At 27.1% G+C, this 18383-nt stretch overlaps 1 protein-coding gene across 2 annotated transcripts; it reads left to right on the forward strand.

Moving 5' to 3' along the window:
* Positions 1-13807: 13807 nt before the first annotated feature.
* LOC101490390 (ethylene receptor 2-like) lies at positions 13808-17141 on the forward strand. Of its 2 annotated transcripts, XM_073367183.1 has the most exons (3): positions 13808-13932; positions 14542-16340; positions 16822-17141. In XM_073367183.1, the coding sequence occupies exons 2-3, from the start codon at positions 14583-14585 to the stop codon at positions 16963-16965; spliced, it is 1902 nt and encodes a 633-aa protein (XP_073223284.1). In that variant the 5' UTR covers positions 13808-13932; positions 14542-14582; the 3' UTR covers positions 16966-17141. The 2 variants fall into 2 exon arrangements, with proteins under 2 accessions (XP_073223284.1, XP_004497828.1); XM_004497771.4 differs by lacking the exon at positions 13808-13932 and having other exon boundaries at positions 14126-16340.
* Positions 17142-18383: the final 1242 nt, after the last annotated feature.

Here is an 18383-nt window from a genome sequence, read left to right on the forward strand (position 1 = left end):
TCCTACACACTTAAACAAATTCATTAAAACATAAATTGTTCTCACAAAATACTTGAGAGTCATTGTTCTTCAAACCAACTTGGTTCTAACACATATTTCACCTAAAACACAATTACATTATCTTATTAACTCAAGAGTTACTAAAATGCAGCCTAACAATCAAAGGAATAAAAGTATGTAATTGCTTACACCTTGCAGACAACAACTTATAACCTTCTAATAGTTCGTCGATAACCCTACTTGCCCAAAAAAAACCTATATTGTATCATGAGTCCAAAAATAACAAAACAACGAATTAGGGATAACCCAAGGATAATCATAATCCACGAAACTGAGGTGTCTAAAAGTATATTTCCCCAAATTCCAAAAAACGACTCTAAACAATATCGAATTATCCGAGTTATTGGTAAACTCTACAAAAAGACAAAATCCTAAAATGACATTTAATCACAAAGTAAGTGACCAAAATGGGTATAAATTGTAAAGAAAAATAGATCGACTTCCGAAACAAACTTACAGTGTTATAAACATAAATTCAAATAATAATAATCAATATTTCAAAACGATAAAAGATAATGTTATACCGATTGCGGTTAAAGTCATTCCAAATACAACGATGAGGCAAATCCCACCAAGTAAAACAACGAGTGTAAAAACTCACATTAGTAAGTTCGTCAACACACATGTTGTCTTCTCTATAAATATGAGAGACGTGGAACTGTATTTGTCTTGTAAGGGTTATACAATTCAATCATCTAATCTTCAACTTCCAAGATACGAGATTAGAATTGGAATAAGATTGGATCACCATCGAAGAGTCACACTCCATCCAAAGGCGTAACCAACTTTTAGAGTAAGTCTATTTATCCCATGTGTTGAAAAGCTTTATAGGAATTTCTTTACTTTTGTTGTATTTCTATTAAGAATTAGCTTGCATGCTAACAACCATTGTTATTTCAATTCCAAGAATATTGATTGTACTTATTCATTGATAAATAGTACAATCTCTCTAGATCAAAATTTTCTTAAGTACCATTTGTTAAATTTCTAAAACATAGCATTGATGATTTCATCTCCTGCCACAATGGTCGGTAATATTGACATGAAAATCAAAGTGGCAACTATTAATGACATGATTTGATGGATCTGAAGTAATCAACTAGATTTTTAAGGCAGAAAGATTGTTTGATTATTACTCCACTTCAAACAACCGCTACCTAACTGTACTTTAATTGTTGTTGACATGAAAAAGGATGTAGTTCCATGGTTCCTAATGATTCTCATAACCAACCCTTTCATTTATGGGCCCCTTTCACCTTATTCATAAAAATGGAATTTGGACCGTCACCATATGTAATACCCCAAACACCAATATGTAATACCCCAACCTAGTAAAAAATATAACCTAAGATGAAAAGCTATTAATAATTTTTTTATATTTTATTTCTCTAATTTTTTATATATTTTATTTCAGAAAAAGTGTGCATCCATAATAATTGTTATATTCAATATTTAATAAAGATAATTTTAGAAAATTGTTACATAATATGAGAAGGATAACTATATAAATTAGACTTAATTGTAGTTTTGATCCCCCCCTGTTTTTGCTTAATCGCGAAAGTAGTTCCCCCATTTTATTTCTCCCCAGTTTTGGTTATCCAAACAGAATTTTAGTCCAAAATTTGATAAACTTTCATTTTTTTTGCGTTTATTTAAGTCACACCATGCCTCAAGATCTCGTGGTGCAACAATTGTACTTGAAATCTATGATCATAAATGGTGTGGTGTGGCTTAAAAAAATGACATTTTGTCAAGTTTTTGACCAAAATTCTGTTTGAGAGACCAAAAGAGAGGAGAAACAAAATGGAGGGACTACTTTCGTGATTCGTCTAAAATAGGGGGCTAAAACTGCAATAAAACCTATAAATTAAAATTTTCCTTATTACTATTATTATTAAATTTATATCTAAATAGTCTTGTAGTAGATTCAAAGTCAGGATACTGATTTCCTCTATATTTAATGTGTATGGATTATGAATCTAAGTTCTTTCGAAAAAAAATAATTTATATTTATATCGAAAGCAATATGAACTTTCTGAATTAAAAATATTTCTCCCGTCTTATAGTGAATATCATTTTAGCAAAAGAATGTTGTTTCAAAAAGAATGTTATTTTTAGTTTTTAATATAACATTTGGTTATTAATTTTTTCAATTGTACCCTCTAATTAATACGTTTATAGACATCATTTCAAAAACATTAGGATCAACTTATCATTTTTGATAATGAAAAACACCAATTATCAAAAAGAATAATTTAATAAAATTATTACAGTAACTTTAATTTATAATTATTTCTTAACAAGAACAAAAATGACATTCATCTACACAACTAGAGAAAACAATTTTTTTCTTGGTAAAAATCTGATCTATTGGTCAAGCAAGAGATAAGGAACATTTTTTTTTTCTACCATTGGAGCATAATATATTTCAGTAGTCAGATCCAGTACTCAATTGTTGTGGATGAAACATCAACTAGAAGAATTCAAAATTAATGACAGTGACATTTCTATCTTCTATGAGAAAAACATATAGATATTAAACATTACTTCATAAGTGAGTACATCTAGAAGGTTATTTTAATCATTAATTTCTTTCACATTGATCATCAATGAGCATACATTTTTATAAAACCTCTAGCTAAAGACAAATTTAACTTCCTTGTGTGCCTATTCTTCTGGTAAAACAAAATTGTCGGTTAAACATATATATGCTTCCTCTGATGTATTGAATTTTGCCTTTGCCTCTAATCGCTTAAAATTCAATTTATGTTAGATATGATTAATTTTCTTGAAAAGTGTGTGAGTTCTATGATTTTCTAACACATGTTGTCTTTATGTATTAGCGCGTGCAAGACATTTATTCTTATTCACTTGTAGAAATACAAACGTTTTATCAAAAACACCAAAACTAAAGTCACTCACTACTCTCACGTATTATTTTCCTCACTTTTCAAACCTTAAAACCTCACTGAAGTTCTCCTAAATTCTTCTATGGCTTCGAGTTATGTATCTTCTTTTGTCCTCGGTACCTCTTCTTATGCACCCACTATGGCATATAATATGTATCAACTTGATACTCTAAATGAGCTTCAAATTGATTTCGCAAATCTCATTGAGAAGAAGTTTGACTTCATTGAAGATTTTGCTAGTATTGGATGAGCAAATGAAGATGGAGAAGTTTCAAGTGTGGTTTTAAGGCTTCTTATCAAAGTTACTCAACCAATCATTGTTGTTATGACTAAATGAGTGGATGAAGGCGTGCTAATTGAAATTGAATATGAATCAATATTTGGGTCCTCTAACATCAAGAAGGAACTCTTTTGAAGACCCCAAGGTCAACTTTAACTCAGTTCATTTAAATTCCTATGTTCTGGAACATCTCCCATAAGATCAAGACAAATTTCCAAAATTAGTACTTGAGCACATAAGGTCTTGTATCATCACCTCCAAGTCAGGCATACTCAAGACTACCCCTACTCGAGAATCATAATAGCTATTCTAATGAGGACTCCCCTTTTAAGGGTCTAAAATATGAGGAGTTGTTAAAGATGAGCACTTGGTATCTTCCTCTACAATCGTGTTCAACATTTAAAATATTATTAAAATGCAACTCATTGTTGCCAAGGACTGCATAAAAACAAGCAATGAAGTTAAACGACTCATAGGACAGTCTAGTGGAAGTCAAGACACTCATAAGGATGTATCATTCTAGTCAAGACATGTCTTCGGCCTACTTCCCTTTTCCAAGAGAAGGAAAAGGGCAATGAGGATATCATTCGTGTTAAAGGAAATAGAAGATGATGAAAACACCAATGAGGATGTAGCTAGCATCATCTTAAGGAAGAGACAAAAGGTAAATCTCTTTACTAAGCTTATTCATTCTCCTATTAATTTTGATAGTGGTAGTGGTAATGAAATAACTAAACCTGAAGCTACTCCAACACCATATGAACCCCTCACTAAACACCAAACTCCTACTCCTATCCTCTATGCACCCTCAACAAAATTCAGCCCTCAAATGAAATGAAATATAATACATAAACCTCAAATGAAATGTTTGAGGCAACCCTAGCTGAAAGGCATTTAGGCTTATATCAAACTCTTATCCTCTTAATATTGAATTTTCTACCTCAGCACCATTAATTTCCCACACTATCCTCTTAATACTAATTTGATTTTATTATCAAAACTATACTTAGGAAAATTAGTTAAAGCTCTTTTTTTTTTAACATCATCCACATAAAATTGGAAGAAAAAAAAAAGCATATAAATAAATGACTATAAATTTTTTTTCATACTTTGATTTTTTCACATTAATTTTTATGGGAATGAGTCATTAAAGAAAATGTTGGAGGGTACAATTCATACACCATACCAATGTTTGCCACTAAACAATTTGTTAAATTTAGTTTTCTTTTTAATATCTTTTAAATAAAAATAAGAAAAATTATAATATATTAATTTAATTATATTATCTAAACCATACATGAGAGAATTATTTAAAATTAATTTTTTTAATACCATTGACATAAAAAATGAAAAAAAATTATAATCCAATGACTAATATTTCACACTTTGATTTTTTCACATGAATATTTCTGGAAATGAAATGCTAAAGAAGTTGCTGAAGCGTATAACTTATATACGAAGCAAATATTTATCACTAAATAATTAATTAAATTTAATATTTTTTTTTTAATCTTCTAGGTGAAAAGTGGGATCATTATAACATAGTACTTTGACTTTATTGTAAAAGTCATACACGAAAAAGTTGTGACAAATATTAGTTAAAATTAGTTTTTTTTTTCCGACATCGTTAAGATCATGATATTTGTGATAAATATTTATAAAAGTCATACATGGAAAAATATTTGTGACAAATATTAGTTAAAATGTAGTACAATCTCTATAAATTTTCACACTTCAATTTTTTCATATTTTTTTTTTAAAAAAACTATTTTTAAAAGTTGTTGAAACATATAATTCATATACAGATAAATTTGCTTTGCCAATTTAAAGTAAAATGAGAACAATTATAATAACTTAAATATATTATTTTTTCCAATTTTTTCACGTGTATTTTCTTTTCTGGAAATGATTACTAAAAAATCATTTGAGCGTGCAAATTCATATACGAAACGTATATATATCACTAAAGAATATTAAATAAAAATAAGAATATAATTATCATATATTAATTTGATTTTATTATAAAAAATACACAGAAAGTTAGTTAAAATTTGTATTTTTTTAGCACGAATCTCTTGCTACATTCTAAAATACTATCAATTGTACTGTGTTATGATGATGTAATTAAGTTGGTATAAAGATATATGTTTCTGTATCTATTTATGATATCTTTATGTTTGCATATTTATTTGTGTTCCATAATTCAATTATATTAATAGTCCTATTGTACAATATTTTCTGTTGCTATATCTCATATAACTAATTAATTTTTAAAATTTTACTGTTCTTACTTAAGTTTACTTAATTAATTGTTATATTAAATTGTGTAAACTTATACCATGCGGACTTCAACTGTAAACAATCTCAGCACGAACCGGTGCGTGAACACGGGTGTTTTACTAGTTTTATGTATAATCATATATAGGATAACTATATAAATTATTAAATTATTTATAATTTATTGTATGAATTATACACTAGACAAATATTAATTGCAAATTAATTAGTTTAGTGGTGGTCATTCACTGATCAATTAATTAAGAGACAAATATGCATTCGATTTTTAGTGTATCTCTTGACTATTTTTTAAATAAACTTAAAGAAAATTATAATACACTATTTATAATTCATAATATAAATTATACACGAGACAAATATTTGTTACTAATAAATTAACTAAAATATGTTCATTTACCATCAATTAGTTATAAAAAAGAAATGTATATTTAATTATTTGTGTGTCTCCTAAATATATATTTATATTTTTTATAATGGAGAATTCTAGAAAAATAATACTTAACAGATAAACTATAAATTAATTAAGAAATAATTAGTAATTTTGATAAATTAAATAAAGTATACATGTATCCACTATTTGAGGAGGATGTTTTTATAGTAAAACATAATTTCAATATGTGTATGATACATTAACTATAATTTCCTGTAGAAATCACACAAAATGAATGTTAATCATAATCAATTATCTAAAAAGATTTATCTAGGGTCAATTAAATAAAATATAAATGTATAAATAATTGTGTCCTTTGAATATCTATTTGATGAAAATGCGAGAAAAACTATACTACACAACAAATATTTATTACATATCAAATTAGTTCAAATATTGACATTTCATTGATCAACAAGGTAAGACAGAAATGTGTAATTAACTCATTCACTTTAAATTTCCAAAACCGGTCATTTTTTATATTTTCATTTCAACTTCTCAAATATGGTATTCCATTGATCGACTAGGTAAAAGTGAAATGTGTAATTAACCCATTATTCACTTTAAATGTCCATATCTGATCATTTTTCATTTCCATTTCAATTTCCATTTTGCATGATCATCTATTCATTTTGTCCTTGTATGAATTCTAGATTATTATATTTATGATCAGTGTAATTTATGCTGAAAATCATGTTTCTAACTATTTTTTTTGCTGTCTTATTATATATTTTTTTTAAATTTTAAAATAGATGATAAAAACAATCATAATTAATTCACGCAGCTATGCTATGAGATTTTAAGTTCAAATTTGAAATATGACGTTCAACTTAACAATATTGATATTTTTCTATTGAACTGGAACTTAAAGACATCTGATTTATTATTTAACAATATTGTCATTTTTCCGTTGAACTAGAACTTAAAAACATCCGACTTATTATATTTATTCCACCATTAAAATTATTTCTAAAAATTAATATTTAATTGGATTAAGTTAAAATATTCAATTTACGTGTAATAATGCGGACCTGTACAAATGCACTAGTATTTTTGTAATTTCTTTTACTATTTTCACACACACATAGCCCAAAATGTTTTTTTATATGTGTGTTCTTAACTCTAACCTACTATCTTATAAATAAAAGTGCTAACAAAAATTTCTTTTTAAGTTGCTCTTTTATTGAATGAAATTTATGGGGATTCCACCACTTTATGTGAAATCCATTTTTAAAGGGATATAATTCACATAAATTTCATCTAATAAAAGAATAAATTTTATAGTGAATATTGGGAAGAAAATGAGCAATAATAATCTTAACATATAATTTGAAATGAATACTGCATTTAGGAAAAAAATTTATTTAAAAAAGAAAAACTTATATTAAAGAATAGGCAATGTTGATATTTTATTAACATTTTTTGGACAGTATTATTATTGGAAAGAAAACTATGTTTTAAACATTGGAGAGAAAACTTGGAAATTGAAATCTAAAATGCAATTAATGAAAAATATTATGAGGTTAAATAAAGATATATATTTTAATTCAACTTATATATTAATTAGGCTAAATACCACTTGTGATCCCTTAACTTAATTTCAGTTAACGTTTTAGTCCTTTATCTTTTTTTTCCCTCGATTTGATCATTTATTTTAATTTTAAGTGACAATTTGATCTTTTATGTTTTAAAACGTCAGCAAAGTTATCCTTTTTTTTACAAAAATTCAAAAATTCATCAAAATTTTCAAACAAAATCCATAAAATTAATTATATTTTGTAATATAAAATAAATTTAATCAAATTCGTAACTCAAATCTTCAAATAAACTCATATTTATCATTCTTTATTTGATGTTGTTGGAGATGAAAATATGAGTCTATTTAAAGATTTAAGTTATGAATTTGATGAAATTACATTATATTGAGGATGATAATTAGTTTTATGAGTTTTGTTTGAAATTTTTTATGAATTTTTGCAAAAAATAAGTATAATATTGTTCACATTTTAAAACATAAAATATCAAATTGTCACTTAAAATTAAAATAAAGGACCAAATCGCGAAGAAAAAAAAAAAGATAAATGACTAAAACGTTAACTGAAATTAAATTAAGGAACCATGGGTGATATTTAGCCTATTAATTAACTTATAAATTTTTTCACTTTATACATTTTTTTAGGTCTTATCCCTATGTTTTCTAATGGAAACTCTAATAATATGAAATTTGGTCGAGATACAAATAAAATCTGATTAATAATTATTTCAGTTAAAATTAAAACTCATATTTTTTCAAATAATTTGTTCTTAGCTAACAGCGGTTATTTTTTAACACTTTTTTTAAATTTATATGCTAATTTTAAATATCAATAGTTAAAAATTGAAGAATACCATTAACGTGAAATTTTAAAACTGATATTAGTTGGACCCTAACTGTCCCCAAAATAAATTGAAAAGAATAATTAGACCCTATAATTTCATGATAAATAAAAATATATTATTTCTTAATGTTTATGACATATATAATATATGTTAATTGTTTAATAGTAAATAATATATTTGCTTGAATTATAATAGTAGTATAACATTAAATATTGAATACTATTTCTCTTTTTTAGCCATATTAAATATTAGATATTAGATATTCTTAAACATTAATTATCTTATAAAAATAATATTAAATTAAGTAGACCTATATAAATAAATATTATTTTTTTTTATATAACTATTTGATTTTCAGGAAAAAAATTTCTTAGTAAAAAGACATTTTAGGTCCAAAAACTCCTCACGTAAGAATGTGGACCAATTTAGTCATTTTATTAGTTATTTTTAGAAAATTCTTTCTCTTTCTCAGAAAACACTTTCTCTTCTTCAGAAAATCCTTATATTGTTCTTCCTTCTTGTTCCTGAATGCTTCGTAGAAATCCATCAATATTCCTGTCTTCCACTGAGAAAGGTTAATTCCGAGTCACACGAGCAATTTTTGTCGCTTAATTCTTCCTTAGTCCGTCTCATCTTCTTCCTTCTCAGTCGTCACCGCTCGTCGTCTTCTCTGTGCGATAGTTATAGATTGTTGGGTGTTTTCATTGTAAGTTTACTTATCTCTATCATTGTTGTTGCTTCTTTGTATGATTGTTGTTTTATTCAATTTAGAGTTTTTAGTTATTGATTTAGGGTATACTTTTTTTTTCTTCTTCGTTTAGGAATTTTGGTTTTTAGTTACTGATTTAGGGTTTTTTTTTACTAATTTTGAATTAGGGTTTCTCATCGCTTCCTCTTCTTCAAAGGCCGATTTTTCTTTCATTATTTTTTCCTCTTTTTTTCTACTCCACTTTTCCCTTTGAAGCAAAATAAATATCTTGTTTTTTCGTTTGATGATTACGGTAGCTAGATTTATAGTTTTGTTTTTGTTTCCTTTGCCTGTTGCTCATTACTTTTTTTGGTATGTTCTTTCATTTATTGTTCAATTCAAGCTGCATAATGGAATTTTAGTATGTTTTATGTGACCTTAAATTTTAAATTGGTAGCTGTTTATGGATATCATTGTAGTTCAATACAAGATTAGTATCTTAATTAATTCATTAACAAGTTTGAGGATTTTTTAAGATTACATTGTTGTTGATTCAAATGATTATTAGATTGAATTTGAATGCCCCCTTTTGGTAGGTATTTTCAGAATTTTTTTGTCGATCAAATATTTATGATGTGTAATTGGACTTGTTAATAACATACTATTTATCAATAGGTGAGGTGGGAGTAAGTACCCCTATTGAGAATGTTGGGGATGAAGTCGCATAAAATGTTGTTGGTAAGTAATAAATTATATATGTTGCGGTGTTGTTGTAGTTTTGTTATGATATAATTTAAATACATTTTGTCAACAGGTGAGCCTGACGCGAACAATTCAGCAAAACCAACGTCAAACATAATTACGAGAATGAAAGATAAACCAAGGTAGCGAGTTAAAAGTGTAGCCAATCAAAGTACGTTTGTGAATCCGGATGAAAAGAAGAAGAAGAAAAAATAAGTGTGCTATTGGCATATTTTGAATTTGTAGGAGGCTCTCTATAGCGATGTAGTTGATGGCATTTGAACCACACTTTTTGCCTCTTTTTTTCTTTCTTTATGTTTTTATTAACAAATATGTATGGTTAAAAATTAGTGTTGATTAGATGTTGTTAGTCTCCAATTATGTATGGTTAAAAATTAGTGTGAATTAGCTGTTGATTTTTATGAACAAAAATTAGTGAGCATTATGAACCAGATTTATATTTTGTCTGATTAAAATGACCAAAATTTCTATTCAAATTCATTAACCAAGTTGTGCAAAGAATTAACCATATTTTTTTAAGTCATTAACCATATTTATATCTTGTTGATTAGAATGCCCAAATTTTCAGTTCGAATCCATTAACCAAGTTGTTCACAACATTAGCCATATTTCTTAAAGTCATTAACCAAATTTATATTGTCTGATAAGAATGACCAAACTTTATGTTCAAATTCATTAACCAAGTTATGCAATGAATTAACCATATTGTTTTAAGTCATTAACCAGATTTATATTTTGTTTGATTAGAATGCCCAGATTTTCAATTTGAATCCATTAACCAAGTTGTTCACGACTTTAACCATGCTTCTTAAAGCCATTAACCAGATTTATATTGTTTGATAAAAATGACCAAACTTTCTATTCAAACCCATTAACCAAGTTGTGCAAGAAATTAACCATAGTTTTTTAAGTCATTAACCAGGTTTATATCTTGTCTGGTTAGAATGCCAAAATTTTGAGTTCAAATCCATTAACCAAGTTGTTCACAACATTAACCATTGTTCTTAAAGTCGTTAACCAGATTTATATTTTGTCTGATAAGAATGACTAAACATTATGTTCAAATCCATTAACAAAATTGTCATACAAAAAAGTGACAAAAGTGATAAACCACGTACATGATTATCATACAATCCATTTACTTGACTGTTTGTTGCAACAAAATGTCATTAAAAAAAGTGACAAAATTGATTAAAAAAAATAAATATTTACATTTTATCACATAGTTGTGCTGAATTGTGACAAAAGATCCAAGAATGACGTATTACTTCCAATCTGAACAACAACATATAATAAGTTAACACAATCTTACATATAATAATACAACCACACACTCGATCATAAATTCAAACACGGACCAATGTGTTACTTTCGATAGCTTCAATAGATGATTCTATGCATATTTTACAACACCTTCTTAAAGTAAACAAATTAAAGTAAACAAGACAAGTAAACAACCCCATCAATGAATGAAAGAAAAAATTTGAAACTCAACATTGTGGGAAAAAAGAAGATAAGAAGTTACCTTATAAGGGAAGTGATAAGGTTGTTCAAGTTACTTCATTAAAAATTTGATTTTCTTTTTCTTTCTATTTTTCTTCATCTTCCTTAGAAAACCATGATGTTTCTATCTAATCTAATGTTTATCCAAAATTAAAATCAGTAAATAAAAGGAAGAGAGGAATTATGAAAGAAAGGGAAAATGAATGTGTGGAGTTTGTTTTTGTAGAGGAAGAAAAAAAAAAGTGAAAAAAGAGGTATAAAAAGGAGAGAAAGTAAAAGAAGAAATAGATTGTGTGGGGGTCACATATGTATAGTATATGATAGTATTTGTATTTGTATTTGTGTTTAAAAATGTGTTTAAATAACATTTCTCTTGCGCTTAATTGCAATCATGTCATAGTCCTTGATACAACGTCAATAAATGTTATTCGTCGTTTTCAGTGACTTAAAAATTATTGTGTTTGTTTTTTGGATTTTGGTTTAATTTTCAAGCTTTTTTGTTTATAATTTTTTAATAAATTTATTAGCGTACATAAGGGTAATTTTGAGAGCCAATATACTTGGAATGTTATTTCTATCGATTGATATCTAATTCCATTCGTTAACAAAAAGTTAATTGTAATTTTAGTCCATCTATTATTATCAATTTATGTAAATGATTCATCTATTTTAAAACTTGATAGTTTTTGTCTCTCTTTCAGATTTTTAAATTAAAAAATATGAAGTTTACATATTTTTAATGATATGACATACAATTTTATGATATAGAACCATCTAGATGCATTTATTATTCGTATGTCATTAATTAAATTAAAAATATAAAGAAAAAAATTGAAGTTGAAAGTTAAGTTTTTACTGCGTTTTATTCCAATTTCATGGTTGTTAATCATTTAACATTATCGTATCATATGTCATATTATTTAAAACATATCACATCGTCATTTTTTAGTTAAAAAATTGGAAGGAGATACCAAAACTGTCGACTTTTAAAATAGGAAGACCAATTTCGTGAATTAGTAAAAATAGAGAGACTAAAATTGTAAGAATAGATAGACTAAAATTACAATTAAACCTTAAAAAAATTGTTTATATACCTTTATTTAAAACATTCAATCACAACTTATATGAATGAATCATGAGGATTACTACACACACTTTATAATCACTATTATTTTAGAGTCTTTACCAACTATCACATAACGACTCTGTATTTCGTGCTATCACAAGTGGTGACTCTACAAATTTGAAGTCTTCTAATTAGAATTAAATGATTCAAATTTTGAAATTAAAATTTTTTATTCAACAAAAATTAAAAAACTGTCTTGAGAACCTGTATTTTAATGTATTATAAAGATTTAACAGTTGCAATTTAAAATCATGCATATAAATACCTTAACTAATATAACTTTTTTTTTTCCCTTTCTGTTTCAGAGTGTCTCTAAATTTTGTTCTTTTTTCTGTAGATTATAAAAGCTACCATTTTTTCCGCATAAAGGATCGCTCACTCCACTTTCTGTTCCACTGAGTTACATTGTACGAGGTTGCTGAATTTCTGCTCATAAAGTCAGGTAGGCTCTATATATAAGGTTAACATCATTTTACAATCTGGTCTCAAATTTAATAAAATAATACTTGTATGATTACAACCACAAATTATTATTCAATCGAATATTCACAAATGGAAAAAAGTAGAGATGAAAAAATAATTTATTATTATTATTATTATTATTATTATTATTATTATTATTATTATTATTATTATTAAAAATTAAATAATGTGCATTTTTATAAGGTGTCTAAATGATTTAGATTTGTGGTTGAAAGTATTATAAAATTTATCATTAAATTGAAAATTGTTATAATTTAATTATGTCTATAAATTTTAACATTAATTTAAAATCATTTAACATATAAATGAAATACACATAAAATAATTCCTTTAATTATGAGACTTAATTTTGAAGTACATAATATATACATGATCTATGTTAGGGCCTGCAGCCCAAACATTAAATCAGGGTCCTAATTTTTATTTTACTTTTTATAATATAATTAAATAAAAATTAAATGAAAGTGATTTTTTTTGTGTTAAATATATTTTAATTTCTATAAAATTACGATTTCTTAATTTTATTCTCTAAAAAAAATGTATTTACTTCTATTCTCTCTTTTAGTTTTACTAGGACTAAAAATATCATTTTTTTTATAAAAATAAACTTTTCAAAATAGAGATTAAAAGTGAAAACAAAATTTATAGAAACTAAAAATAAAAATTTAAAATTATATAACGAATAAAATATATTTTAACCTTTTTTTTAATTATTAAAATTACATTTTCTTTTTTATTAGCAGATTAATTTTTAAGATTAAAAAGACCCTCAAAATATTTAAGACGTCATGATATATGGGATAATAATTTTCAATCCAATGATAAATTTTGTAACAGGGATATAAGTTAAAATTGGTTTCTTTTTGTTCTTTCCAATGAAGGGGTTGCACTTGCACTTGTTTAATGTATAAAGTAATGGGTGGGGATGGCAGATAAGTGTTTGGTTTGATGCAGAAGAAAAGTTGGGAAGATTGGGTTGATGGCTAAGTGCAATGTGTCTTTAATTAAGTTTTGGTATGTCAATAGTATAAGTATAACAATATTAAGATCTGATTAAACAAAATATGTGATTAAAATCTGGGTTGGGTTTCATTTATTTGTTTATTATAAAAAAAATTGTGGGGTGTGTGTTTCTGAAAATATATATTTTTTTAAAATTGGTCTGCATTACTGGTACCTAATTTATTTTTTTAATTTTTTTTATTGGTAGTGAATCTTTTTGGACTATGTTCTATTTTTTCCCCAATGATTTGTATGTTTGTGTTGGGAGGGTGGGTTTTCATACCAAATATTTTTTATTTTATTTTTATATACTGAATATAGTTGATGAAAATATAGCACTGTGTTATTCACTGATTCATATCACCTTCATCGAGAAGAGGGTGTGTGGATTCAAATAAGATTATAAAACTTTAGATTACAAGAGATAAATATTTTGGTAATTTTATTTGTGTGAAGATTTATAGGTTTCTTGTGCTTTTCCTATTTGCTTCTGATTTTTTTTTTATATTTCTGAATTATTATTTATTTATCTGTTTGGAATCTCACAGTGTTCTGTTTTCTATGATTTGGATCTAACTGAATTTGAATATTTATCTTGTTTAACTGTAATGATAATGACAGGGATATAATAATATCATTGAAGTTGAAATATTGAATCAAAAATGTTGAAATCAACATCATCTGGATTCTTAATGTTCCTTCTCCTATTGTGTGTATCTGCAACAACAAGAAATGGATATTCCAAATGCAACAATTGTGATGATGAAACAAGTTGGTTGACAATTGAGAACATTCTAGAATGTCAAAAAATTGGTGATTTCTTCATTGCTGTTGCATACTTCTCAATCCCAATTGAGCTTATTTATTTCATCACTTGTTCAAATATTCCATTCAAATGGGTCCTTTTTCAATTCATTGCTTTCATTGTACTTTGTGGAATGACACATTTGTTGAATAGTTGGACTTATGGGCCCCACACTTTTCAACTCATGGTTACACTCACTGTGTTAAAAGTGCTTACTGCTATGGTTTCATGTGCAACTACAATAACTCTTATGACATTCATTCCTTTACTTTTGAAAGTTAAGCTCAGAGAGTTTTTGTTGAAGATTAAGACTAAGGAGCTTGGAATAGAAGTTGGTATGATAATGAAGAAAAATGAAGCTGGTATGCATGTTAGAATGCTTACTCAAGAGATTCGAAAATCGCTTGATAGGCATAAGATTTTGTATACTACTTTGGTTGAACTTTCGGAGACTCTAGGATTGCAGAACTGCGCGGTTTGGATGCCTAATGATGATAAAAATGAGATGAATCTCACTCATGAATTGAATGGGAGGACTTTTTGCTCTTCGATATCGATGAATGATCCGGATGTTGTTCGAGTTAAGGGAAATGATGGAGCTAATGTAATTAATTGTTCTTCGAGGCTTGCTAGTGCGAGTAGTGGGACTTCTTGTGATGCAGGCGCAGTTGCTGCGATCCGAATGCCAATGCTTCGAGTTAGCAATTTCAATGGTGACACGCCTCGTGAGGCGTGTTACGCAATACTTGTTTTGGTAATGCATAGTGGAGATGTGAGAATTTGGAGTAATCAGGAGTTGGAGATAGTTGAGGTGGTTGCTGATCAGGTAGCTGTTGCTCTTTCTCATGCTGCGGTTCTCGAGGAATCGCAGCTTATGAGAGAGAAATTAGAAGACCAAAATCATCTATTACAGAATGAAAAAAGGAAGGCTATAATGGCGAGCGAGGCGAGAGCAGCGTTTCAAAAAGTCATGAGTAATGGAATGGGAAAACCTATGCATTCCATCATGGGTTTTCTTTCAATGCTGCAAGACAAAAATTTGAAGAGAGAGCAAAATCTTATAGTGAATTCGATGGTAAGGACGACAAAAGTTTTATCGAACTTGATGAACGATGCTATGGACGACTCGGATAAGGATAGTGGAAATGGAAGATTTCCTTTGGAGATGAAATCTTTTGATTTTCATGGAATGATAAGAGAAGCAGCTTGTCTTGCTAAGTGTATGAGTTTATGTAAAGGTTTTGGTTTTAAGGTTGATGTTGATAAGACATTGCCTTACTATGTTATAGGTGATGAAAAAAGGGTTTATCAAGTGATTTTGCATATGGTTGGGAAACTAATTGATAGTAACCATGGTGGAGGGACTCTTGTGTTTCGAGTTTTCGCTGAGAGCGGAAATCAAGGAAGAAGCGATCAAGGTCGGGCAACGTGGAGACCGAGCTCGTCTAATGATGTGTATATTAGATTTGAGATTGGAATCAATTGTAATGATTCTGAATTTGAGACATCAGTTTCTTCAGGGCAGCTTGCAGGTAAGAAGCTTATTGATGATCGGGCGTTCGACGAAAGGTTCGAGGAAAGATTGAGCTTCGACATTTGCAAGAAGATAATCCAGGTGAATATGATATATAACGTTTGTTGTGTATGGCTCATAATTTTATTTAGACAATGATTTTCATCTTTATTGACATGTCATATATAAATTATAATACTTCAAAAAAAATTTGGTTGAAAGCTATTTTCTGCATTGCTTCACTATAACATTGGTTCTGTCATGGCACAAAATTTTGGAATGCATTTCAAAATCTTCAAGTCTGATCTTATAAAATTGAAATGTTTTAGGAAAAGCACTTGCAAAATTTCGATTAAATACATAATCTAGATATAATTTGTCTATAATCTAGATAGATTTCATTAATAGATTTGTTGGCTAATTTGATTATTCATTTTACTAGATTTTCAAATTTGTTCAAGATTCATGAAATATCAAAGATTAAGTAGTATGCTATATTTGTAATTGAAACTACAAAATTTGCTGGTTCTGTTTTCTGTATAAAAAATTTCTCTGCATTGATTTTGTACTGTTTTTGGTCTAGTCAATGCAAGGGAGCATATGGACAGTACCAAATTCTAAAGGTTCTCCTCAAGTCATGACTCTCGCTCTTCGATTTCAATTACGTCGATCCATCGGTGTAACAATTATCGAACCGGGCGAGAGTTCTGAGCCGATTGACAGCTAGCTCAGAAGAAAATTTGTTGGAAAGTTGATTATAGATAGAACTATCTTATGGTTTATATTCTATAGCTGTATTTTAGTTATAGATGTTATACACAACTTTCATATATTGTCATGTTATGAAAGGAAAATAGTTTTGCTTTTGATATTGTCATGTTATGTAGTTTCTGTTTTGATATATACATACATCTTTTGTTCATATTCCAGTGATAAGAAAATTGGAAACAAAAATTGAATGAAACGATTATAAAGTTATAGAACTAGAACATACAATAATGTCACAGGCTATGAGGATTAGCCCACTACGAAATCAAAGTACATGATAAAAAACCTAGCTTCTAAATTACAAATATATGTGAAGTCATTACTTGTGCTCAAAATTTGGTGGCTTTTTCTAGACATGTATTTTATCCTTTTGGATTGAACAATTTGAATATATATTAGAGGTTTTCGAGAATATTAAGATTAAGAGAAGAAATTACCTTATAATTTTAATTTTAGTAATTTGAGATATGCGCGATTTTATTCCTTTAATTTTTTTTTTCATTAGTAATATTTCAATTGTTATTCTTAAGTTTCTCCTTCTATTTTGATTCACTAAAAATTTTAAATTTAAAAAAAATATTAAAAAAATACACAAAATTTAATTGACTAAATTTTTTAATATATTATTTTACTTGAAATCAATGAATTAATATATTCAAATAACCTTAAAAATAAAACATCCATATTTTTCGTCTTTGAATCCTAATCCCATATTTCAAAAAATTTCCACATATTATCTGTTTTTTTTTTTTTATTTGTTGTTTTTTTTTTTTAACTTTCTAACTATTAATTTTTATACCGAGTCTCAAATTTATTGTCAATTAATCCTAAATAGTTTATCATTGAAAGGATATATGATAGTAATTAAGAGTTTTAAGTGAAAAATTGACAATGAAATCATTTTTTTATAAATTGACAGGTTAAAATCACCCAAAAAACTATTAGGAATAAAAAATCTTAGAAGCCCAAATAAAATACACTATAAATTTAAGTAAAATATGTTTGGCCTTAAAATTTTAATTTAATTGTTTTTTATACTTTCTTTCACAGGAATTTTTTTTCTTCTGATAAGCAAATAATAATATTAAAGGGAGACCAAACATCATAGTAACAAAATTCTACCAACCTCCTATGAAAGTTATAGAACCCTATCAAAATTCAACAAACTCTTAGAATTGTATTTTGAAATAAAAGACCCCTATACCAGAAAAATATAGAAGAATCTATTAGTCACCTCAACAATTAGACATTACACCCTTATATTTATATTAAATATCAATTTTGCCCTCCATTTTATTTATAAAAAATATTTAATAAGAAAAATATATTCCGAAAATTTTAAAAATAAAAACAAATTGAAGTTTCAAATTTTTCGCA

The sequence above is a fragment of the Cicer arietinum genome, chromosome 4 (genome assembly GCF_000331145.2).
Source record: "Cicer arietinum cultivar CDC Frontier isolate Library 1 chromosome 4, Cicar.CDCFrontier_v2.0, whole genome shotgun sequence".
Classification (NCBI taxonomy): domain Eukaryota; kingdom Viridiplantae; phylum Streptophyta; class Magnoliopsida; order Fabales; family Fabaceae; genus Cicer; species Cicer arietinum.